The sequence below is a fragment of the Molossus molossus genome, unplaced genomic scaffold (genome assembly GCF_014108415.1).
Source record: "Molossus molossus isolate mMolMol1 unplaced genomic scaffold, mMolMol1.p scaffold_m16_p_21, whole genome shotgun sequence".
NCBI lineage: Eukaryota > Metazoa > Chordata > Mammalia > Chiroptera > Molossidae > Molossus > Molossus molossus.
This window is the reverse complement of record NW_023425357.1, coordinates 7,632,928-7,657,875: the sequence shown is the minus strand read 5'-3', so window position 1 is coordinate 7,657,875 and position 24,948 is coordinate 7,632,928. Positions and strand designations below refer to the sequence as shown.

The 24,948-nt window shown below is 56.4% G+C and overlaps 2 protein-coding genes across 2 annotated transcripts in view; one reads left to right on the top strand and one right to left on the bottom strand.

The window, feature by feature from the left end:
• Window positions 1-436: 436 nt before the first annotated feature.
• On the bottom strand, window positions 437-9,442 carry KDELR1 (KDEL endoplasmic reticulum protein retention receptor 1). Its single transcript, XM_036275505.1, has 5 exons — window positions 9,160-9,442; window positions 8,403-8,503; window positions 8,079-8,237; window positions 3,609-3,861; window positions 437-2,179 (listed from the first exon to the last, which is right to left on the bottom strand). Exons 1-5 carry the CDS (start codon window positions 9,248-9,250, stop codon window positions 2,145-2,147), a joined length of 639 nt encoding a protein of 212 aa, XP_036131398.1. The 5' UTR covers window positions 9,251-9,442; the 3' UTR covers window positions 437-2,144.
• A 2,228-nt stretch (window positions 9,443-11,670) lies between these two features.
• GRIN2D (glutamate ionotropic receptor NMDA type subunit 2D) overlaps window positions 11,671-24,948 on the top strand; it is a 38,156-nt gene continuing 24,878 nt past the window's right edge. Inside the window, exons 1-5 of the mRNA XM_036275504.1 lie at window positions 11,671-11,859; window positions 12,683-12,962; window positions 15,999-16,489; window positions 20,375-20,994; window positions 24,637-24,751. Of these exons, the coding sequence (XP_036131397.1) occupies window positions 16,025-16,489; window positions 20,375-20,994; window positions 24,637-24,751 (1,200 nt within the window). The 5' untranslated portion in view covers window positions 11,671-11,859; window positions 12,683-12,962; window positions 15,999-16,024. The remainder of the gene's footprint in view (window positions 11,860-12,682; window positions 12,963-15,998; window positions 16,490-20,374; window positions 20,995-24,636; window positions 24,752-24,948) is intronic.

The window sequence follows — 24,948 nt, the reverse complement described above, 5'->3', positions numbered from 1 at the left end:
TTATCACCTAGTTTCTCTGGGCCCAAGCTGTGTTCACTGGAAAACTAGAGACTGGGACCAGATTGAGAGTGATGGCATTCAGAGGTGCCACCTCCCGGCCCCAAATCCACCCGAGCAGCAGTTCCTGCGTTCTCCGTACCAGGCTCCTGGGCAACTTTCCTCTAAACAGGAGGTCCCTTGGCTTAAAACAGCCCGGCCAGTGTGGCTCAGTGGATAGAGCGTCAGCCCTCAAACCAAAGGGTCACGAGTTCAATTCCCGGTCAAGAGCATGTGCCTGGGTTGCAGGTTCGATCCCCAGCCCTGGGGGCACATGCAGGAGGCAACCAATGGATGTGTCTCTCTCACATCGATGATTCTCTCTGTCACTCACTCTCTCTCCTCCTCCCTCCCTCCCACTCTCTCTAAAAATCAGTGGGGGAAAAATATCCTTGGGTGAGGATTAACAAAAAAATCAAGAGAAACATCGTGGAAAACTCCACAGCAGCAGCTAAACACCCAGGCTGCAGCGGCAGGGAGCCTGGGCACGAGCCGCCTCTGCCCCTCGCCCTCCAAGCCTCGGTTGCCTCCTCTGCAGTGTCCCCCTGCAGGGGTGCAGAGGGCCCAGCGGGCTCCTCCGTGTAACCACATTGCCTGGCACTAGAAAAATGCTCAGGAAACGCCAGCTACCTGCCTGCCAGCTACTTGCCTCCCGAAGTTTCCAGAGCCATCCTACAGAAGACCTGGGGGCCCCTAAGGAAGGTCTCGGCGGCCACTAGGGAGTCTGACAAAACCCTCAACGCTTCCAAGGGCCCCCAAAGCTTCCAAGGGCCAGGCAGGTAATGCAAACGAAGGAAACAGGCCAGGTGTGGAGCCAGTCCGGAGGGAGACATGGAAAATCTCTCACTTTCTTTTTAACTCCACGAACAAAAACAGAAAATGAGGTGTCAGCCGCTAATGAATGGCAGTGACCCCTCAGCCAAGTCCTGGGGACCGTGGCGGAAGGTGGCGGCAGGTGGCGGCAGGCTCACATCCACCCCGTCAGCTCCAGCTGGAAACAAGGACCCGGCATTGTCAGGCTGACGGATCGTTCCCGAGAGGAGCCAGAAACTCAGATTTTAACGTGAAACTCTGGTTTTTAAAGACTGACGACCGATCTCTCTCTCTTTTTAAGAAAACAGAATAGCTCAATAAAACGGCAGATGAGGGTGGGACAGGGGCTGCCTGCTGGTGCCCTCCAGAGCTTTGGGAGAACAGTCAGGGACGTTCTGGCCAAGATGGGAAGAATCTTCGAGGCTTTGTTCTCCAGAGCATCTTCCCCAGTGGGACCGTGAGGAGTCAAGGCACAGCTCAGTCTTGGGAAACCCAGTTCCTTTTCTTCCTGCTCCTCCCAGGCCTGTCGCCTGCGGACGGTCAGTGGGAAACAGACGGGCTGGGACCCCACAAACGCCAGAGAGAGGGCAAGGAGTAGCGAAAGAGAGGCATCATTTTCCTCGGTTTATTTCAAGAGAACAAAGAACCATCACTTCTGTACAAAAACATGATGGCAGAGTCACGGTGACCCTGGAGCCGGCCCCCTAAATGCCCCCAAAACGAGGACAGGACTAAAAAACCCCAAACTCTGGGAAAAATTATTATGAAAAAAATAGGGGAGACCTTTCCTCCCCTCCTCCCTTTCCCTAGCCCAGAAGTTTGGGGGGCAAGGGCTACGTTCACGGCCAGGGTGGGAGGGCGGGGAGGCAGCTGTAGACAGATTTAGTGTTTGGCAAACAGTGGGGCCAGGGGCAGGATCTGGAGGGGAGCTAAGGGGCTTGGGAGAAAAAAAAGATCTCCCACCCCGCACCCCCCCATTGTAGGATACTTGAAACAGTTTATAAAAATCAGGGCCAGAGAGTAGAAGAGAAAGGAGTCATCAGAATCAAAAACTAAATCGTGGAAAGATTATTTTTTTTCTTCTCTAAAAGGCAAAAAACTACAAACAGCCCAGGTCCTGAGCTCCCCAAGCCCTGGGTCCTCCACCACCCCCTGAAACCCGGCAGGAGGAAGATGGGGAGCGGGGAAAAGTTGGTTCTTAAAAAAGTCACCACTGGACAGGAAGGCTCTTCGCCGTTCGTCGCCTTCCTCTGCCTCTCTCCGCTGCCCAGGAGAGCGACGGCCAAGGGCCAGGGCTACGCTGGCAAACTCAGCTTCTTCCCCTTCAGGACTGTGGGGGGAGAAAGGGGCAGGCGTCACCGTGGGCCCCCTCGGAGGGGATGGCCTCCCACACCGCGCGGCACGCTGGGCTGGACAGAGATGCGAGGCGGGCTGGCCCCAGGACCCTGGCTTATACACTGGGGAAATCGGCCTGAATTACTGAGGGGTAAGGGGAGGGGACCCTTGTCTTGTTCAAGGCGCTGAGCACTGAGGCTAGAGGAGCCCCCCTTTCTTCTAGTGACTACTCCTCTCCCACCATGAAGGACTTTGGCTGAGGCCGTGGGTCTCCAGAGGGAGCTGGGGTCAGAGGGTCTGGCGGGGCTGGTCAGGCGAGAGCAGCCTCTCTTGCCCTCCCAGCCTTAATCCCAAGAGCTCAGGCCCACCTCCAGGCCCCTGCCCTCCTGCCCCTCTTTCCTTCACACCAACTGATGCCTGACTTCTGAGGTCTCTGCTTTATTTTTTTATTTATGTTTTTTAGTTTTGGGGTACGTGCCCCTAGCGGGAACTGAACCCAGGACTCTCTGGTCCGCAGGCCGACGCTTCAACCGCTGAGCCAGACCGGCCAGGGCTCAGGTTTCTGCTTTAATCATCTCTGAGAGGCCTCCCCTGACACCCCCTCCCATGGAAGGCGGCCCCTCACCCTCACAGCTGCTCCCATCCCTGTTCTCTCTGTCGTGGCCTCACACTCCTTGCCATCATTTCTCTCTACTTGTTCACTCATCATCTCCTCCAACTAGAATCCTAAGGGGAGCGGAGGACCTCGTCCACCTTTTTTCCTACTGTTGAATCCCCAGAGCCCAGCCCTGGTCAGAGACACAAAAAGTGCACAGTACATTTCTCGGTTGAATGAATGAATGAGTGAATCAATCAATCAATCAATCAATCAATCAATCCACGTTAATGGGTCTGAGTCCCTGAGGGTGAAGACAGAGACCAGTGAACAGAGACGAGGCCCTCCCTTCTCTGAGCACTGCTGGGGCTGGGGACATGGGAATTCCAGATTTTTATGGTGTGGGATCTACAGCTCTGGAACCTCGGGGCAGGAGGAAGGCTTAGGACCAATTGCAAGAGAAGAAAAGTCAGAGGCCACCCTAACCCCTCTCTGTCCTGTCTCCTCTTCCCGAACATGCTCGAGGGCTGGGAGAGGGATGCCCGGGTTCCACGGGATCCAAGGAGGAAGCAGCCGTGTGGGAAGCTGGGCCCTGCTGCCTGGCTGTCTTCCCTCCGACACGTGGGGGCCGAGCAGAGCAACTCTATGGAACTTAGGAAGGCCAGGGCTGGGGCCCTGGGACCCTGGGACCCTGGAACCCTGGGACCCTGGGACCCTGGGACCCTGGAGCGGGAGCCGTCCCCACTCTGAGTGATGCAGGGCTGGGGCGAGGAGGGGCAGGAGCTGGGGAGACAGCAGGACCCCGCCAGCTGGCCCCCACGCTGGCTACCTTTGGTGATGTAGAGGTAGAAGAAATCGCAGTAGAGGACCGTCTGGACCAGGCCGGCCACGATGGCGATGAGGTCAAAGAAGCCCTCGAAGTAATAGCGCCAGATCCAGTTGAAGAGATAGAGCGTGCGGTAGACGCCCAGCGCGAACAGGTAGTGGCTGGTGATGGTCTCCGCCTCACCCGTCTTGCTCACCATGAACAGCTGCGGCAGGATGGCCACCGACTCCAGGTAGATGGAGAAGGTCCAGAGGATCTGCAGGGAGGTGGCAGAGCAGGGGCAGAGGGCAGGACGAGGTGGGAGGGGCAGGGCGGGAGAGAAGGCAGATGGCGGTGACAGGCACAGTGATGTTGGAGAGAGAACAGGACAGCAATGCCTACCAGCACTTCCTGTGTGCCAGGCAGCGCTCTGCCCTTGCCATGTCTTCTCATTTAATCCTCAATGCGACCCGAGAGACTGCTATTATTAGCATCCCCATTCTACAGAGGAGGAAACAGGCCCAGAGAGGGGGAGAGACTTGCCCAAGACCATGCAGCTAGTAAGTGGCAGAGCTGGGACTCAAACCAAGGGTGCGGAGTCGGTGCTCATGATTACTCGGCAATTATGCCTCCCAAAGGCGGACCAAGTTGGAATTGGCTCGGAGACTTCCCCTCTATCACACCTTGGGCAAGGGACCCAGATTCTCTGAGCCTCCGCTAGTCTCTAAAATGGAGATGATTTTCCTGCCCTTGTAGAGGTGACAGTCTATGCACAATCTTTAGAGATAGAAATCAGACCGTATCGCTCCCTGGCTTAAAACCAGTAGCTACTTCTTATTGCAATCAGAATAAAATCCAAATCTAAGCTTGGTCTTCGAGGCCCTCCCCAATCCAACCTCATCTCCTACTCCCTTACCTCAATCTCTGGGCTGCAGCCAGGCCTTCTATCTGGCCCTCCAACATGCCAGGCTCCTTCCCACCCCAGGGCCTTTGCACTTGCTATTCCCTCAGCTCTTTCCCCAGACTTTCACTTTCTGCCTCCTCTGCCTCCTTCCAGGCTCAGCTCGTCAGTCACCCACCTCCTGAGAGAGTCCTTCCCTGACCATCCTCCCCCCCAGGACTGTCACATCACCCTGTCATCTCTTTCCTGGCAGCCCTCACCAGAACATGTCATGAGGCTCATATCTTTCATCTTGCTCACCCCATGACCCCACCCCTGGCACAATGCCTGGCACATATTTGATGCCTGAATGAATGAATGGGAGTCAGCTCCCATGTGCTTTTCATAGGCTACCATTTAGGGACAGTCATCACTCGTGAGCAGGACAGGGCACCACGGGAGGGGGAAGAAGAGACTGCAGACATCTGTCAGCCCCGTTTCAGTCCTCAGCAACCTGAAAGTCCCACCTGGGGTAACTCATGATCCTCAGACACACCGAAAGCTCCCCTCAGAGAACAAGGCCAGGTGGCAGGTACGGCTGTTCCTCAGCGGTTGGGTTTGTGGGAGGGAAGTGGGGAAGTCAGGACGTAGTCTAACAACGCCTGCTCATACAGCCTTCACCACGAGGCCCTGCTCCCCACACCGACAGCTACGAACTGGCTACTGCCTTCACCCTGTGAGGTAAGTCCTATTATCTTTTATTTTATTTTTTTCTTTATTAATGTTAGAGAGAAGAAGGGAGAGAGACAAAAACATCAATGAGAGAGAACATGGATTGGCCGCCTCCTGCACGCCCCCCACTGGGGATCTGGCCCACAACCTGGGCATGTACCCTGACCGGGAATTGAACTGGCGACCTCTTGGTGCGTGGATCGACACTCAACCACTGAGCCACACCGGCTGGGCGTAAGTCCTGTTGTTATCCCCATTATACAGATGAGGAGACTAAGACCCAAGGGCACATAACTAAATTGTGGGCAGACTCCAGGCAGCTGGACTCCAGGATTTGCTCCCATAATCACGCGGAATCCTCCAGCAAGGCTCTCTGCAAGCCAGCCTAGTGGGGGCTCTCGGGAAAGTTACCAATTACACTGCTGCACACCCAGCTGTTAACCCTGGAGTCACCCTCGGGGCCAGAATCATAACACAGGGGAGATCGGAGGCCACGTTTCCATCGCGTTTATTATTTTTATTTATCCTCACCCGAGGACATGTTTCCATTTTTTATTCAGACAGAGCAGGAGGGAGAGAGAGGAAGAGAGAGAGAGAGAAACATCGACGTGAAGGGGACACATCGAGTGGCTGCCACCCACACGACCCAACCAGGGCCGGGGACAAACTGCAACCAAAGTACATGACCTTACCGGGAACCGAACCCGGGTCTCTCTGGACCGCAGGCCCATGCTCTAACCGCTGAGCCAAACCGGCCAGGGCTCCATCATGTTTATTTTTATCTGTTCATGACGTCTGAATTTTTAAAGAATATAATTAGAAAATAATTTTTTGAGTGCACACCAACTAATAACATGTTTTTTTTTGCTGTTGTTGTTAATCCTGACCGAGGATATTTTTCCATTGTTTTTTAGATAGCGTGGAAGAAAGGGAGGAGGAGGAAGAGAGAGAGAAACATCGATGTAAGAGAGACACTTCGATTGGTTGCCTCCCGCACAGCCCCAGTTGGGGATTAAACCTGCAACCCAGGTACATGCCCTTGACTGGGAATCAAACCCGTGACCCTTCAGTCCTTGGTCCAATGCTCTAACTGCTGAGCCAAACCGGCCAGGGCCACGTGGCCTTTGAAAGAAGGTATACTTGCTTTTAAATCCTGTGAGCCTCACCTTAGTTCTCCAAAGATGGGGATGAGGGTGTCTGCTCCCCCAGGTGGCTGAGGGGTCAGACCGGATGATGGCATATTTAGAATGGCCAGCATGGAGCCCGACACACAGTCAGTGCCAATACCTTGCACAAGTGAACTCCCCTCTCTGAATGAGGGAACCAAAAAAACTGGAGTCAAAAGACCTGGGTTCTATTCTGGTCTCTTCTACCTAGAGCAAGCCCCACTGCCTCCCCCAGCCTCAGTCTCCCACTCTGCAAAATGGGCCCAGCTTGGGTGCGTGTTCCGGGCAAGATGGTGACAATATGTTCGCAAAGTCCAGGGCCTACAGCTAAACCTGGCGTTCCCACCACAACATGGTGCTGCCTCCTTTGGACATTTCTGGGACCTGTGGGCCAAAATCACCCTCTGTCAGATTTGTCTGGCCTGCAGGGTGCTTTTAGAAGTATATTTTGAATCTGTGGCCAGAATTGTAAAGCAAGATCTTGCAGGAAAACTCCTTCACTGTGGCTTCTGTGGGAAACATCAGCCCAGCTTCCTACACGGCAGAGTGAGCCTAGGGGAGGACAGGCTGCTCTGAATGGGCTCCCTGCCGGGCCTCGGGACGCAGGACCGCGCAGACTTGGCGGCGTAGGCCCTCTCAAAGTGCCCCCAGGTTTGCACAGGTGCCACCAAATGCCACAGAATAAAAACCATGACAGCTGCCTTGGCCGGTTTGGCTCAGCGGTTAGAGCGTCGGCCTGCGGTCCAGAGAGACCCAGGTTCGGTTCCTGCTAAGGGCATGTACCTCGGTTGCAGTTTGTCCCCGGCCCTGGTTGGGTCGTGTGGGTGGCAGCCACTCGATGTGTCCCTTTCACATCGATGTTTCTCTCTCTCTCTCTCTCTCTCTCCCTCCCTCCCTCCCTCCCACTCTATCTGAACAAAATATCAAAAAATGTCCTCAGGTGAGGATTAAAAAAAACAAAAACATGACAGCTAATGTTTAGGGGTAAAAGTATCAGCATGACTAAACACTTTAGTCACTGGAGAAACATTAACACAGAACTTTCTACCGAGTACCAGACACTGCTTTACCAATATCAAACCCTCCTTAGAACTCTGAAGTAGGAATTGGTTATCCCCATTTTACAGACAAGTAAACTGACGCACAGAGCAACTGACTTCCCACAGCCGCTAAGTGGGCTTCAAAGCCCTGCCCTCTGGTTCTAGAGTCTACATTTCACCCGAGGCGATGCTGTATAATCTCAGTAAATCCTCACGTGACCTGATCTCAACTTTATAAATAAGGAAAGTGAGACACAGAGAGGTCAAGTCACATGCCCAAGGTCACACTGATGGAAAGTCGCAGATCTGGGAATCCAATCCGAGTAGCCTGGCTCCAGAGCCCCTGTTCCCAATTCCTGAGCTGCTCACCGGGCTGCTGACCTTGGACGAGTCATTTAGACTCCCTAAGCCTGTTTCCTCATCTGTAAAATGAGGCCGCCGTGAAAGCAATGGGTTCAAGTACATGAAATACTCAGAGCAGCACCTGGCCCACAGTGAGCGCCGCTACTGTTGCATTAATATCATCTGATTCCAGAGCCCAGGCCCTGAACTTATGCCCTAAAATAAGGAAATCTGAGCAAATCTTTGCGGAACAAAGCTGTTCAGAGGGTGCACTGTCATTAGCTGTTCTGCCAAAGCCCATCCCCCACTACAGGGACCCTTCCAGGCAGCCTACCTCTAGAGGGGTGAAGTCGTGGTTGACCAGGAACGCCAGGATGGCCGTGGGAACAACGAGAAACTCCACCCGGAACGTGTCGTGATTCCCATCATAAGTGGCTTTGAACTTGCTGTAAATCATCCAGACTGTGGTGAAGGAGCAGGCGATGTAGACCACCTGTCAAGAGGGATAATGAGGGCCCTTCAGCTCTCAGCACCGGCCCTGCGCCCTCAACAGGCTCAGTCCCGGAGTCTGGAACCCCGGCCCCTCCACCCTCACACCCAGAAGCCTGGGACCCACACGCCCCCCTGAGGAGAGCCCAGCGGTGGGGTAGGGCTTTACCTTCATGCACGTGTTGTACAGTGAGATGTAGTTGGTGAAAAGGTCCAGGTAGCGGGCAGTGAACACCACAGCAAACAGGACCTGGCTCTTCCCTGAAATCCCTGTGTGCAGAAAGAGTCGGGGGAGGCTGGGGGTGGGCTGCAGGGGGATAAACCAAGGCCCAGCGCCTGGGATGAGCCCGCAGGCAGCTCTGGAGTGCAGTTGTCTGGAGGCCTCCCCTGCCCGCCCTGCCTGAGCAGGGCCCTTTCCCACGGCCCACAGCCAGGGGGCAGCCCGGCCCCAGAGCTACTCCAGCCCGAGGCTCTGTCCCGGGCTAGGCCTCACGGCCACCTCCGGCCCCCTCCGGGTCCACCCAAGTCCAGACTCCAGGTGGGGCCTCGGGGAGAGCCCCACTTAATCTAAGCGCCCCAGAACCGGTCGCCTCCCTCCCGCTCTCTCCTGGCCGCCACAGTCCACGTCACCAACTCCAAGCCACCTCCCTGCCTGCCACGGCTCCCTGTTCAAGCCCCAGAACCGGGGGCCGCCCACAGTGGGGCTGGGGGTGGCTGAACTGGGTGCCTGGAGCCACCCCCACCGAAGTGTATGCACCCCCGGTCTGGTGAAGGGAGCTGACCCCCCGGTGACCCCGAACCTGGCAGGGGGGGTATCCCCAGCAAGCGGTAGGGGGAGGGACCGTCCCCTAGTGCCTCCAAACCCGTCCCCGAGCCCTGAATGTCCCCCGCACTGCCCCCCTTCCCGGCTCCCGTGGGCGTCTCACCAGCACACGAGCGGGACTTCCAGATTTTGAGCAGTAGCAAAATGATGGCTAGGAGGTGGGAGAGGTCTCCCAGGAATCGGAAGAGATTCATGTTTGGGGGTTCTAGAAGGGCTGGAGGGAGGCAGGCTGTTGGGGGACTGCCCCCCGGGGCTGCTGTTCTGGCCGGGCGGCTGGCTGGAGGACGGGAGAGGGCCCCTCGGGTGGGCTCCGCTCCTGGGAGGGGGCTCAGGGAGGGGGATCCGAGGCGGGAGCTGGTGGCAGAGCCGGAGCTGGGAAGTGGGAGGAGGGCGGGAGGGGGAGGAGCCCGGGCCGGGAGGCTCCGCCCCGGAGGGCGGGGTCCCGGCTCTCTGGCGCCCCCTGCTCCGCACCAGCCGGCTTGCAGAACCGGCGCTGAATGCACCCCAAGAGCCGCCTCCTAGATATTTGCGGGTTCGCTGGGATCCGAAGCTCCCAAATCTGGCACCTGCTCCGCTAGGCAGTCTGTGCTCAGCCTCTGCCCTTGACAGCGATTAGGGAGGGTGACCGCTGAGCTTTAAAAATCCTAGACAGGGCCCGGCCGTTGTGGCTCAGTGGCTGAGCAGCGACCCAGGCACCAAAAGGTCGCTGGTGCGATTCCGGTCAGGGCACATGTCCAGGTTGTGGGCCAAATCCCCAGTGGGGGCCATGCAGAAGGCGGCCAATCGATGTTCTCTCTCATCGGTGTTTCTTTCTCTCTCTAAAATCAATACAGAAAAAAATGTATTAAAAAAAAAAATCCTAGACAGGCACCCAGAGGCTGGTTTTGCATGGGCCTCAAGCTCTAATTCATTCAAAGGATGAGAAAGCAGCCCGCAGCGCCTCGCTCCCATGCGGGAGTCCCTAGGACAAGGGAGACCAAGCCCCCAGCCCCCTCCCCTCCCAGGGCCCAAGAGTCCAGGCTCCAGGCCTCTTCTCCCTCAAAAACCAGAGATCTGAAACCTCACCCCCTCCTCCCCTAGGACTCACAAGTCCAAGCCCCCAGCCCCTCGTCCCCAGGACCCAGCAGTTTGGAACCCCACCCCCTCATCCCCCAGGACCCCAGCCCAGCTTCCTCAGGGTCCCACTTCAACCGGCTTGTGTTTGGAGCATCCTAGACCCAGGAATCTAGGGACACAATACCTCCCTCCCTCCGAGACCCACAAATTCAGGTCCCAGTCTCTTCTTTTTCAGGAAGATACGCCTTCACCCTGGGGTCAGCAGCAGCCCACAGCCCTGGCTCCAGCCCCGCTCCAGAATTGCCCCTCACAGACACACACACACACACACACACACTCACTCACTCCTGGCTCTGCCGTCAGGGGCCCAGGCGGTCTGTGCCATACTCTCCCCTACACTTCGTAGAAGTGCTGGGCCCAGCCTCCCTAGCAGGAGGAGTAGGAGCTGGGCAGCTGGCCCTGGGGGGCCTGCAAGGGCCAGGCTGTATCTACTGGGGGTAGATGCTGCTTTCCTCCTGGATGTCTGAGTACTCGCAGGAGATGCTGGCCAAGGCCCCTTAGTAAAAGAAGGGCTACAGAGGTATGGTTTCCTCCGAGGGCTAGACAGACATCCATGAGCTTTGGACTAGTAGACCCTTGAGGGTGGTCCGTCCTGGGGGATTGATTAGGTTGGGCTTAAAAGCGATTCAGGCCTGGAGGAGGGGACCTAAATTACTGGGTACCAGTGGAGAAGGAAACCAAGGGCCTGGACTCCTGGGTCTGAGGGAGGAGGGGCTGGGGACCTGGACTCCTGGGTCTGAGGGAGGAGGGCTGGGGGCCCGGACTCCTGGGTCTGAGGGAGGAGGGCTGGGGGCCCGGACTCCTGGGTCTGAGGGAGGAGGGCTGGGGGCCTGGACTCCTAGGTCTGGGGGAGGAGGGCTGGGGGCCCGGACTCCTGGGTCTGGGGGAGGAGGGCTGGGGGCCTGGACTCCTAGGTCTGAGGGAAGAGGGGCTGGGGGCCTGGACTCCTGGGTCTAGGGAAGAAGCCACCCCTCATTTGGAGTACTAGGTCTGAGCAAGGGGGATGGAGGCCTGGAGGGAGCGCAGTTCCTTGAGTCCTGGGGAGGAGGGGTCTGGGGACTTGAATTTCTGGGTCTGAGAGAGGAGGGGGCTGGGAGCCTGGACTCCTGGCTTCATGGAGACCTTGTTTGCAGGCGCGGCATTCTAAATCAAGAGGAGCCCAAAGCTGGGTCCTAGCATGTTGGAGACCAAAGTCAGGGAATGGCTCCTGCTCTCAAGCCTCAAAGTGGGGAGGGGGCAGAGGGCAGCAGCTCCAGGGCCTGGAAGCACAGGTCTGAAGCTGACGTCTCAATGGCCGGTTCCGAGTCCCTGCCCCCCATTCCTCCCGTTTTATTTGCAGCCCCTCACTCTCTTGTCCCAGGAGGAAAGCCGAGGCTGGGAGCTGGGGTGGGGGGCAGCCCCTCCCCCAGCCCAGGCAGGAGGAGGGGTCCCCAGGGAGGCCAAGAGGGGGGGCTATGGATCTCCCGGCAGGGGCGGACGGGGACTGAATGTTAATCACATCCCGAGTGTGTGTGTGAGAACAGAGCGAGTGTGCGAGTCCCTCCCGCGCCGGCTCCTCCAAGCCGCGGCCGCCGCCGCCACCCTCCGCCCGCAGCCTCCCTCCGCTACTGGTGCCCAGCTTGGGGGTGTTGGCCTCGGCGGGTCCGCCCGGCCCCCAGGGGTCTCTCGTGCATCTGCCATCTGCCCGGTGAGGATCTGTAGGTCCGGGTGTCTGGAGCTGGGCTGGTGGAGGGGGGGTGTGTCTGTAAGGGCTGCGGCGGCGGCAGGGAGGGAGGGAGGGAGGGAGGGAGGGTCTGTCTGTCTGTACCGACCCTGAGCCGCCTGCCTGGGTATCGTGGGCCCCCCAGTTTCCTCCCGCCGGCCCACAAACCCGAATGGATGGTGTGTACCTGGGCTCTGTGCCTCCTGCCTGCGTCCAGCTGGGTGTCTGGCGTCCCTGGCTGCCTGTGTGTCCTCCTGTCTGTCGCACAGCCCCTGACGGCAGTGGCAGCCCGGCCCCCATCGGACCCCTGTGTGTGTGTGTGTGTGTGTGTGTGTGTGTGTGTGTGTGTGTCTCCCTCCTCACGCTCCGGGGGTGGTGAAGGGAATCCCAGGGAAGTGAGGTTGTGCGTGTGTGTGTGTGTGTGTTTCTGCCTGGGTTTCAGAGTGGGGGCGCCGGGTGGGGGGGTCTGGAGGTGGCCAAGCGAAGAAGGGCAAGCAGTTTCCCAGACAGACGGTCTCCCGCCTCTCACACAAACACACACACCAGCCACTGGCTTCAGAGGTGACCCAGACAGACAGACTGACACAGACGCTGGTGTGTGTGTGTGTGGGGGGGCGCTGAGGGCACAAAGGGGGGTGCGAATGAGCCAAGGAGAGGCGGGACTGGACACATGGACGGGGGAGGGGAGGAGCTGGGGCTGAAGCAGCAGAGGGGGGCACCCCGGGTGGGCGGAGGGGGATCCCCACGGGGTCCGGGTGGTGAGAGGACACCCCGACAGCCTCCGCAATGTCCGGGGCCCAACTTCCAGCGCAACATGTGTAGCGGCGTCCTCGCCTAGTCGGGGTGGCCGCAACCTTGGGGGACAGACAGGGCAGGACGGACCTAAGAAGAGGAGGGAGAGCCGGAGCCAGGGACAATCAGGAGGTCCCCGCCGCTGCCGCTGCCGCCGCCGCCGCGACTGTCGCCGCCCCAGGGCCTGCCCCCCCTCCCCAGAGGCTCCCTGAGCCCTCCTCGGAATCTGCGGGTCGCTGGACTCCGGGTTCCGGTCTTAGCCCCCGTAATCCCCGACAGAACAGGGTCATGAAAAGGTAAGTCCGGGCTAGGGGATGCAGGGGTAGGGGTAGGGACGTGGACCCCCAGATCTAGGACAGGGAAAGTTGGCCCTGGGCCTCAGGGAAGGAGGGAGGTTGAATAGTGAGCAGGGGTCTTTGTCCCCCCTCAGCTCCCTTGTTTTTGGGGACTCTTCTCTGTCCCCCTCTTAGTCCCCTTTCCCTAGGTCTCTACACCTCAGACTTCCTAACACCCCTGATTTCTGACACTTTGCTCCCTCTCCCCAGCCCCACCTACCTGACACCCCATATATCTATCCCCCATCTTCCCATCTCCCCTTCCCTCTGCAACCCTGTTCGCAGCAGTCTGCCCCTCGCCGGCCGGCCCTCTGCCTCGCTCCTCTTCTCTCCCCTCCCTTCTCAGAGCTATGAGTCTGCTATTATACCCCTGCCAAGGACCTTGAGGGCATCCAGGCCCCAGCACCCCTCGCCCCAAGCTACCACCCCTTCCTCAAGGTTCTAGAATACCCTTCCAGCCTCTTCTGAGCACCAGCATTAGGGTGGGAGAGAATGGTGGTGCAGGCGGGGGACCGGGAAGCCGCCTGCAGCACGACCCGAGGGGGGGCGGGCTGTTGATCAAAGTGGCCTCTCTCTTCTGTGATGGATTGGGGGGGAGTGATGGAGATAGGGGCACCCCAGGAATCTCTGGCACCCTCCTTCTCCTCAGCTGGGGGACAGGCTGTGCTGTGTACAGGACCAGAGTTGGACAACTGGGGAGGCTGGGGGGTGCCTAGGATGTGGGGGCTGATGGGGTCGAGACTAAAGGGGGTCCTTAAGGGAGGAGAGAGCTAGGGGCTGGACTCTCGCTTCCTGAACATGGAGGAGACTGGGGACTTGAATTCCTGAGTCTAGCAGCGGGAGGGCGCCGGGACTCCTGGGTCCTGGGGAAGGAGGGAACTGAGAGCCAGCACTTCTGAGTCTACTGGGGAAGTTGGAGGGTAGGGCTTCTGTGTCTGAGGGACGAGGGGGCTGGGGCTCAGTCTCCTGAGTCTCTGACAGGGCAGGGGACAGGACTCTTTGAAGTGGGGCCTGAGGAGGTGGAGATTGGGGGCCTGGACAGTATGATCTCTGAGGGTGCAGGTTCTGGGGATTAAACCTCCAGAGTTCCCTGGAGCCTGGGGATGCTGCTTCTCAGTCCCCAAGGGGTGGGAGACTGCTCTCTGAACCCCTCATTAGAGAGGACTGGGCATCCTGAGCAGGGTGGGGCTGGAGCTGCCCCCCTGGGCCTCAGCAGGGAGCAGGACCCTGGGGACCCCAAGGGCAGAGGCCAGGCAGGGTGGGTCTGAGAGGCAGAGCAATGGCTGAGGGGTGAGCAGCCACCAGGAACAGAGGAGAACGAAGTGTTAACCCTGCGGGGGCCAGGCCACAGCTGTGGGTTATTTTGGGGCGGGGGGTGGCTATTCTGAGCACTGATTGAGCCAGCTGCTTGGGGAAGGGCAGAAGAGAGGAGGGACATGGGGAGCTAGGATTTGGGAGGGATAAGCATGCTAGGAACCCCCACCCCCATTCCTGGGAAGACAGTGGCCCAGGATCTCTGGGAAGGTGGATGGGGTGGGGGCAGAGGCCTCTGGGCAGGGGAGGGGGTGTGGGCCTCTCCCCCACTCTGGCTATCAGTGGGATAGACAGGCCTGTGCTAGCTACCATGGCAACCGGACAGGAGCCTGATTGACAGGCAAGAGAGAACCCTTCCCTGTCTGGACCCCCACCCCTCAGGAAGCCCCTAGTGCAGGCTGTAATTCCTCTCTGGTAACCAGAAGTCCAGGCCCCCAATGCCTTCCTCCCTCAGACCCAGAAGCCAGGAGTCTGGGCTCCTGGCCCGACCACCCCAGGCAGCTAGTATTCAACAGGGGACACAGGAAGAGATGCTGTATTTCCTCTGATTTACTAAATTGCTCTGGGCTGGGAGCCAGGGACCCCCATCCCCTAGCTCTCCACAGCTGTGCCCCCCAACCCCACAGCCCACCCTGGGCTGACTTTTTCTAGCTCTCACTGAGAACAGGGGCAGGAGCAAGGGGACAAGAATGGGCTGGGGGTTGTGGTTTAGGTAAGGGGTAAGGTCACAGAAGCATTTTCTCTTTTTAAGATGCCCCACTAATTTTTTTTTTTCTCTTTCTCTTTCCCCATACACCTGACCCCTTTTCCCTTTCTCATCTTTTTCTTTCTTTTATTTTTGATCCCTCCTGCCACTCGCCTTCCCGGTCTTCCTTTCATGTCTGTGTTGGGCACCTCCCTGGTGGGGGTCTTGATCCCTGCCTTGTTTCGCTATTTCTGTCATCCTGTTTTCTGTCTGCTCTGCCCGCCCGCCTCCTCCCTCAATCTCTAATTCTGCCTGGTTCTCCATCTCTTGTGTGTGCTTGTCTCTTGGTGGCTGTGGGGTCTCTGTCTTCCTCGGTTTCCTTCCATCTTCCTCTCTGTCCAACTTTCTCTTATCTCTCTTGCCTTCATCTATCTCTGCATTTCTCCTTGCCTCCCTAATGTCCCCTCCCTATTTGTCACTCCGTCTTATCTCTCGCCCTCATCTCCCTGTCTCTCACTCTGAGCCCCTCTATCCATGTCTCTTCTTCCATCTCTTTCCTTATTTCTGTCGGGTTCTCTCCCTATCTCTCTGTGGTCTGCATCTCTCTTCCTGTCTCCCTGGGTCTCTCCTTCTGTTCCCATTTTGATCCCATCTCTGTGGGTCTGTTTCCCGTCTGTCCTGGCTCATCGTCCTCCCCATCCGCACCTTGTCTCTTTTCCCCACCTCTGCATCTTCCCTGTCCCCATTACCCAACCTCTCTCTCCATCTGGATCTCTCCTTGTCTCTCTCACCCCAATCCTTCTCTCTCCTCCCTATCTCTGCGTCTCTCCTTCCCTGGATCTCTTCTTCGTGTATCTCTTTCTGTATCTTGTCCCCCCGTCTCTGTCTCCCCACCGCTGTGTGTCTCTTTCATTTGTGCCTTTCTCTGCTGCTGGTGTCTCCCCGTCTCTGTGTGTCCCTTCCTTCCTCCCGTTTCCCTCCCCGGCCTGGGCGCTCAGAGGCCGCCCGGCGGGGCCCGCAGGCGATGCGCGGTGCCGGTGGCCCCGGCGGCCCTCGGGGCCCCGCTAAGATGCTGCTGCTGCTGGCGCTGGCCTGCGCCAGCCCGTTCCCGGAGGAGGCGCCGGGGCCGGGCGGCGCCAGCGGGCCTGGCGGGGGCCCCGGCGGGGCGCGGCCGCTCAACGTGGCGCTGGTGTTCTCGGGGCCCGCGTACGCAACCGAGGCGGCCCGCTTGGGCCCGGCCGTGGCGTCGGCCGTGCGCAGCCCGGGCCTGGACGTGCGGCCGGTGGCGCTGGTGCTCAACGGCTCGGACCCGCGCAGCCTCGTGCTGCAGCTCTGCGACCTGCTGTCGGGGCTGCGCGTGCACGGCGTCGTGTTCGAGGACGATTCCCGCGCGCCCGCCGTCGCGCCCATCCTCGACTTCCTCTCGGCACAGACCTCGCTGCCCATAGTGGCCGTGCACGGCGGCGCCGCGCTCGTGCTCACGCCCAAGGTGCGCGCGACCTGCGGGCGGGTACGGGCCAGAGGCGAGGGGCGGGGCCAGTCGTGGGAGGGGAGGGGCTATGGACGAGGGGCGGGGCTTTAAGGGGCGGGGCCAGTCGTAAAGGTCAGCTTCTGGGACAGCGGGGCCAGACGCTAGGGATCAGGTATAGGTGAGGGGCGGGGCTAACTTGGAGGGGCGTGGCCTACAAAATGAGCGTGGGGTGGTTGAGGGCCTGCCTGGGGACTCATCTAGAAGTAGGGTCTGAGAAAGGCCAGTCATGGATGATCAGATTATGGGAAGGGTTGAGGATTCTACAAAACAGGTGAGTCAAGGGAGAGGGTGGGATCTAGGGAAGAGGGCAGACTGACCAGCGACTGGAAGGACTAGGAACGAAAAGGGACCATTCTGAAATGGCAAGATCTGAGGGAAGGGTGGGATCTGGGATCAGCGAGGGAAGAGGCACTTGAAAAGGAAGAGGTTCAGAAAGGGATGAGGTCTAGTGAGGAGCCAGGAGCCAGGAAGGCAGGGACAGGGACCAGGAAAGAGGGGTATTAAGTACTGAGGGACAGGGAGCCTCGGCCGGCTGAGCACTGGGTCTAGAGATCTGCGTAGAAGGAGGGAGACATCGGAGACAGGAGTATGAGAAGGGGAGGAGTCATTAGTGAGAAGTGGGCTGAGAAGGGGTAGAGCCACGGAGCAAGTAAGTGGGTTTCAGGGCGTAGCCAGTCAGTGAGGGGGCAGGGCTACCGGTGAGAGGCGAGTCCAGGGAGGAGGCAGAGTCAATCCTCTGTACTAAAGGGGCGGTGTCCAGAGAGGAAGTCAGTCCTAGGAATGGGGTTTGGGCAGGGACAAATCCAGCTGTAAGGTGTGGAAAGCGAGAATCCAGAAGCTGGACCTGGGAGGATAAAGGCCCAGCCACTGAGAGGTCATAGACAGGAGCCTGCGGGAGATGTTGGGGCAGAGGCTGGAGCTGGCTGTGGCCTGGAGAGAGGCCTACTTCCCCAGGGCACAGGAGGGGCCTGCTGGAATGGACTTCTGGTAGCAAAGGTCAGAATTAGAACTAGCCTAGTGTGCAGACTGAGAAGGAAAAGGAGTCATCTACCAGAAGGTGCAGAGAAGGGGCAGGGCCTATTCGGGGGTGGAGCCAGTGTTACAGAGGTGAGACTCGCCAGAAGATAGGGCCACCTGAGTGGGTGGAGCCTAAATCTCCACCTTCCCAGCTGTGAGGACCGGTGGCTTTGTGACTAGGTTACTGTTGCATGCCGGGACTCGTAGTTCTCTCGTGTCCAGAGCATTCTGGGAAAGACCTCTGTCCAGCTTGCTTCTCTTTGACATGGAGTTGTCCATAGATCTGTAGGCAGATCACCCTCGAGGTGAACTTATTACTAGCTGCCACCTCATGACATACCAAGAGATGTGGTCCGGTGCCTCCATTGCTGAGAAGTGTCTATCTATCGTCTCCTGGGCACTGTGACCCGCTCTGTGTACACCTATTCCCTTCTGGGAAATTAAATAAAGAGTGGTCCTCACAGCTTCATATGTGCCCCATTGGACGTGGCCCCTTCAGCACACCTCCACCTGCAAACTGTGAGGTGCTCTCAGGGTTTCAATGCATGCTGGAAGACCTCATCCCCTCGGGCCAACTGCCATCTCCCCTGCACTTATAACCACAGGCACACGCCTAGGGAGTAAGTCCACTTGCATTACTGGAAGACTTACTCAGGGCTGATTCTGTGCCAGGGATGTTTTAGGTCCTGGAGAATACAGCTGTAAAAGGAAATACATATACAAGGTCCCTGCTTGTAGAACTTGCATGCTAATGGGGAGACAAAAAAACAAATAACATAATAAAATGTTCTAGAGGAAAGCAACACGATGTTGGAATGACTGAGGTAGGGTTCAGTAGGGGGAGGCCCCCCTGAGATGGTGACAGCTGAGCTGGACCTGAGGAATGAGGAGGGGTAAGTCCAGTATGGAAAAACTGGGGGGAGTGTCCCCAGGAGAGGTAACAGCAAATTTGAGTAGCCACAGGTTGCTAGTGGTTACCATATTGGAAAGCCCCTGAAGCCGAAAGGAACTTGATGTGTTTGAGAAAGAGCAAAGAGGTGGGGGTGGTGGAAGATGAGGTCAGAGAGGCAATGGGGTCCAGTTCACGCAGGGCCTTGTGGGCCACAGATACGAGTTTGGCTTTGACTCTAAGATAGAATCATTGGAAGGTTTTCAACCAAGAAGGGATGCCATCCAATTAATATTTTGCAAAGATCACTCTGGCTGCTGTCTGGAGAATGGATTGGAAGATCCAAGAATGGAAGCAAAGTTGGGTTAGAAAGCTGTTGTCATTGTCTAGACAAGAAAGTGGTGACAGTGAGGAGGGGCGGTAAGGAGGAGTGGACAACTAGGATTATGTGTTGAACAGAGAGCCAAGAAGACTTAGAGATGTCGTAGATGTGGGCATGAGGGGAAGAGAGGGAAAGGATGATTTCACTTTCAAACCTGAGCATCTGGGTGAATGAGGAAAAGATGGGGAACAAGTTGGAGGTTATGGATAGATCGAGAATTCTGGTTTTGACATGATCATTTTGAGTTGCTCCTTGGAAATCCAAAGGGAGATGTTGAGTAGAAAGTTTCATCTAGAGCTCACAGAGAGGTGGTGACTGGAGACAGGAGTCATCAACACCTCCAGCAGTGTCCAACAGAACTTTCTGCAATGAAGATGGTCTACATCTGCCCTGTCCAAAATGCATGCTGGGTATGCATGAGTGTTGGACACTTGACATGTGGTTAGTGCAACAGGGGACTAAATTTTAGTTTATTAAAATTTGAATAGCTAGTGGCTACCATATTGGATAGCACAGGAGACAGTTTTTAAACCCAAAGATCTGGATGAGATCACCAGGGAAGAAAAGAGAAAGAAGAGAGTCCAGCAAAGGTAACAGAGAAGGAAGGGACAGGAAGATAGAAGGAAAACCAGAGAAGGGCAAGTCAAAGCTTTTTCCAGTTGGGAGAGACAGTACTTCCAGCACCCTAATTGCATGCTGGGAGATGTAGTCCCTCTTAGTGGATGCTGGGGACTGTAGTTCCCTCACTGGATACTTCATTATGGAAATGTTACTCCTCTAATAGATAAATAGCTACATCTCAGTGGCTCACCCCAATAAAAGGTTATTTCTCACTCATATAAAATCCTAACAGCTCTGGCCAGTTTGGCTCAGCGGTTAAAGCATCAGCCCGCGGACCAGAGAGTCCCGGGTTTGGTTCCCACTAAGGGCACATACCTCGGTTGCAGTTTGTCCCTGGCCCCCTGGTTGGGGTCGTGTGGGTGGCAACCAGTCGATATGTCTCTCTCACACCAATATTTCTCTCTCTCTCTCTCTCTCTCTCTCTCTCTCTCTCTCTCTCTCCCCCTCTCTCTCCTTCCCGCTCTATCAAAAAAAAAAAAAAAATCCAAACAAGTGTTCCTGACTGGAGGTGGCATGCCTCCAAGTGGTGACTCAGGGACTCAGGCTCTTCCCTCTTGTGTCTCTGTAATCCCCTAGGATTTCAGAGTTCTCTTCTGAGTCCTCTGCATCTGCCCTCAGACGAGGAAGAAAGGAAGGTGCAGAAAGGAAGGTGCATGGGGGAGAGTTTTAATGGATGAGCCTAGCATTCAGTCATGTAGCTAAACCCAACCCAGGTCTAGCTCCGTGCCCCAGCAGGAAAAGGAGGCAGGTTTGAACAGCTAGTCAGTCTGTCATATTGAGAGCCGTGACCCGCCTTTATCAGCTTATGGAAGATGAGGTTCCCCCTTGACCACTGGGAGCTGTGATCCCCGCGTTGGTTGCTGAAGGTCCCTTGCTGACTCCTGGGAGCTGAAGTGTCCACATTGGGAAGCCTGACATCTCCTTCTCCCCGCAGGAGAAGGGCTCCACCTTCCTGCAGTTAGGCTCATCCACGGAGCAGCAGCTTCAGGTCATCTTCGAGGTGCTGGAGGAGTATGACTGGACATCATTTGTAGCCGTGACCACACGTGCCCCTGGCCACCGGGCCTTCCTATCCTACATCGAGGTGCTGACTGATGGCAGTCTGGTGGGCTGGGAGCACCGAGGGGCGCTGACGCTGGACCCTGGGGCGGGTGAGGCTGTGCTGAGTGCCCAGCTCCGCAGCCTCAGCGCGCAGATCCGCCTGCTCTTCTGTGCCCGCGAGGAGGCCGAGCCTGTGTTCCGGGCAGCTGAGGAGGCTGGCCTCACTGGGCCTGGCTACGTCTGGTTCATGGTGGGGCCCCAGCTGGCTGGAGGCGGGGGCTCAGGCACCCCTGGAGAGCCCCTTCTTCTGCCAGGAGGCGCCCCACTGCCTGCCGGGCTGTTTGCAGTGCGCTCTGCTGGCTGGCGGGATGACTTGGCCCGGCGTGTGGCAGCTGGCGTGGCCGTAGTGGCCAGAGGTGCCCAGGCCCTGCTGCGTGACTATGGCTTCCTGCCCGAGCTCGGCCATGACTGTCGTGCCCAGAACCGCACCCATCGAGGAGAGAGTCTCCATAGGTGAGTGGGGCTGGGGTGGGAGGGATGTTGGAAGACTCCAGAGCCTGACCTCATAGGGTATTCACGCCTGAGTGCCCTCAAATGGGTCATGTCCCCTCTCAGAGCTTCAATCTCCTTTTCTGTCAAATGGATGTAATTGGTTCTTCTTTCTGGGGTTCAATCAAGTAATTTGGAGAAAGCACCTGGGACACAGTGAGTGTATTTCATGATTTTAAGATGCACATTTTTTCACAGTTTAATGTCGTTGAAATCAAGACATGTCTTACAGTTTGATGGCTTATCATGGCTTAATTGGAAGTGCTTTCTTCTTTATGGTACACAAAAATAATGATACATATTCTAGTTGATAGAATCTTAGGAAATACCCTCGTTAGAGTCTGAGCTGAAGTTCAGTAAGAAAAAGATTCAACAATCCATGGCCCAAACAAGGTAGAAGTTTGTTCCTCTGTCACTTAACAATCTGGAGATGCGGGGTCCATGTGACCATTCAGGGACCCAGGCCCCTCCCACCTTGTTGCTCTGCCATCTCCTTTCTGCACAGTCAAAGCTGGGTCGTGGGCAACTCTGAATTCCAGCTCATGAGAAGGGAGAAAGAGAGGAAATGGAGAGCAAGCAATTTCCTTTTGGGCAAGTGAGGTGGAAGGGACAGGTCTAACATCCCGCTGGTGAGAATGTAGTCACGTGGCCAGGGTTGACTTATTGGCTATTTGCAGCCACGTTCATGCAAATTGGTTGGACGACGCATTCTGATTGGCTAGCGCCTGTGCCCTGCGGATTGTTAGGTGTTTTGAATGTGGCCCCTGCACATGCCCTGGGCTAGCTGCGAAAAAGATTGGGGAATGCGGACTCTAGCTGGGAAGCTGCGCGCCCAGCGTGCGTGCTATTATTTCAGAGTAGGAGAACAGGGTAGTGGAAAACAGCACCTCCACCATAGAAGCTCTATGAGTGAGGAAATTGATGAATTAGGTGACAGAACAGTGGAGGGAGAGGCCTATATTTTGAAATGGGCTTAGGAAGAGGCTATGGGTGGAAGAGAAAACCTAGGGGAGGAGAATTGAGAACTGGTGAGTTGGGGATCAGGATCCAGGGACAAGAGGGTGAGAAAAACATCCCTCGTTCATAAATACTTACTGAGTTCAGCCTGCTAGGAACTAGGGCTCATGCTGGGCGCTGGGAACACAGATGAAAAAAACCCATGGACTTCTCTTCAAAGAACGCAGGGTCCTGTAGGGGCGGCAGACACGGATGGGATAATGACAACACAGCGTGACGCTGGCAATAATGGAGGTTAAATGGGCATCATGGGAGCACCGGGGAGAGTACTGTCTAAGCCAGGACATTTTTGGTTGCAAGAAGCAGAGTCTCATTCAAGTTTCCTCAGGGGAAAGGGGGTTTATTGGAAAGATAAACACACACAGAAACCCAGATGTCAGGAATGGAGGCCAAGACACCTCCTGCCCTCCGCCCTCTCGCTTGCCGCGCCTCAAGGCTGTCCAGTTCCTTTCTTACTCCCACTGAAACAGGATTCTGCTTCCTCCTAATACTCCTAATTTCATGCATCCTGTCCATTACCCATCCCTCCAAATGTCACAGTCGACGTCCTCCCAAGAGAGGAATCTGGCCTGAATCAGCCTTGCAAACTAGGCTACACAAGTCACGGGTCAGCGTGTTGAGACAGGGAGGTTTCCAGGAGGAGATATGTAAGCTTAGACCTGAAGGATAGAGTTCTCATTCATTCGTTCATTCATTCACTCACTGTAAACTCCTTTATTGAAAATCTACTATGTGTCAAGCACTGCTTTAGGCACAGGGGTATATGGTGTTGAACAAGGCCCCTGTTCTCACAAAGCTCACAGTCTCACAGGGGACAGACAAGAAAAGGAAGCAGAAAATACCAGCAGGAGATAACTTGTGAGATGAAAATCAAACTGGTGGAATGTGATAAGAAATGTCTAGGGTGCTAGGTTAGCTGAGGTCATCGGGAAAGATCTATCTGAGTACAAGAAAATTGGAGGGGGGGGGAGAGATGGAGCCAGCTAGTGGAAGATCTGAGTGAAGAGAAGGGAGGGGAAACAACAGACATTTGGGGGCAAAGGCCCTGGGGCTGGAATTGCCTGCTTTGCTTGGAAGCCTGAGAGAAGGCCAGTGTGGAAATGGAAGAAAACAAAAACAAACAAAAAAAACAGAACAACAACAAAAAATAACAACAATTAAAATAAATGTAAAAGTGGGAGAAAAAAGAACCAGTGTGGCTGGAGCTTAGTGGGCGGTAGGGGTGGGGATGAGGCAATGACTATGGGACAGTTAAGCTCACATAGGGCTGTTAGGCCAGGTTAAGGGCTTTGGATTTTATTCTAAGAGAGACCGGGAGTTCACCAGAAAGAGAGAGTATTCTAGGCAGGGGAACAGCATTGTGCAAAGGCCCAGAGGGGAGAAAGTTTGGGGAGGTGGGTAGTACCCAATAGCTCGGGGCGGATGAAGGCAGGAGAGTGATGAGGAGGCTGTGGAGGTAGACAAGGCCAAGCCACAGGGGCTTTGAACACCAGGTCGAGAGTGTTGGACATTGTTCTGGGGCACTGGGGAGCCATGGGTGGGTTATGAGCAGGCGAGAGGTGGAGTCAGTTTTGGGCATAGAAAGACCCCTCTAGGGCAGTGGGGAACAGACTGAAGGAGAGAGATTGGAGGCTGGAGGCCAGGCAGGAGGCTGAGGTGGAGGTTCAGGAGGACTGTGGGGATGGAGAGGAGGGGATGGAGCAGAGAGATCCTAGGGGCAGGAAGGATGGGGCTTGGGGACCAATGGCCTGGGAAGGGATCTGGCCCAGTGACCTGGGCAATGTGACAGGCCTTCAGAGTACAGGATGCCATTGCATAGTGAAGATAACTGGAGGTCCAGAGACCCTCAGGGGCTTCTTCCTAGAGGGAGAGATGTTTGAGCTGAGTCTTTATTTATTTATTTATTTATCCTCACCTGAGGACACCTTTCCATTTTTTGTTCAGATAGAGAGGGAGAGAGAGGAACAGAGAGAGAGAGAAACAGAGAGAGAGAGAAACATCGACATGAAAGGGACACATCAGTGGCTGCCACCCGCATGACCAACCAGGACTGGGGACAAACTGCAACCGAAGCACGCGCCCCCAGCGTGAACCGAACCTGGGTCTCTCGGGACCCCAGGCCGACGCTCTAATCCCTGAGCCAAACCGGCCAGGGCTTGAGCTGTGTCTCGAAGGCAAAAGAATTAGGGTGAGGAGGGACAGAATAAATGTTTTCCAGGCAGAGAGAAAAGCACTTGCAAAGGCCTAGAGATAGGAAACCACTTGATGTGTTTGGGGACATTCAGTGGTATTGGGGCACAAAGTGGGTTTGGGGTGCAAAGAGTTTGAAGATGGGAAACAATCAGAGATGGTAGAGCCAGAATACTCAGGGTCTCCACTCTCTCAAACTCAGGCTGAGGGTCTAGGACCTTGTGTGGGGGCGCTGGGCAGCGAGGACCCAGCAGAAAAGAGGTTTATTGGAGTTTTCAAGATCATGAAGAGATTCCACCTGGGGGCTGGGGTTGGTCAGTAGAAAGAGGACTTTTTCTGTTTTTAGCCACCAAGGTCCAGTTCAGGTCCCCACATGTCCCTTCCCTTTCTTCCCGGCAGGTACTTCATGAATATTACCTGGGACAACCGGGATTACTCCTTCAATGAGGATGGCTTCTTGGTGAACCCCTCCTTGGTGGTCATCTCCCTCACCAGAGACAGGACTTGGGAGGTGGTGAGTCCCAGCCCAGACTTCGAGCATGGGAGAGGGCCCAGACTCCTGTCCTGGGGAAGAGGGAGTGAGGACCCAGACTTCTGCGTCCTGGGGAAAAGAACTGAGAGCCCAGACCTGATGGAGGAAGGGGCAGGGATGGAGCCCAGACTCCTGGATCTGAGGGAGAAGGAGCTGGGAGCCTGGGTCACCAAGGCCAG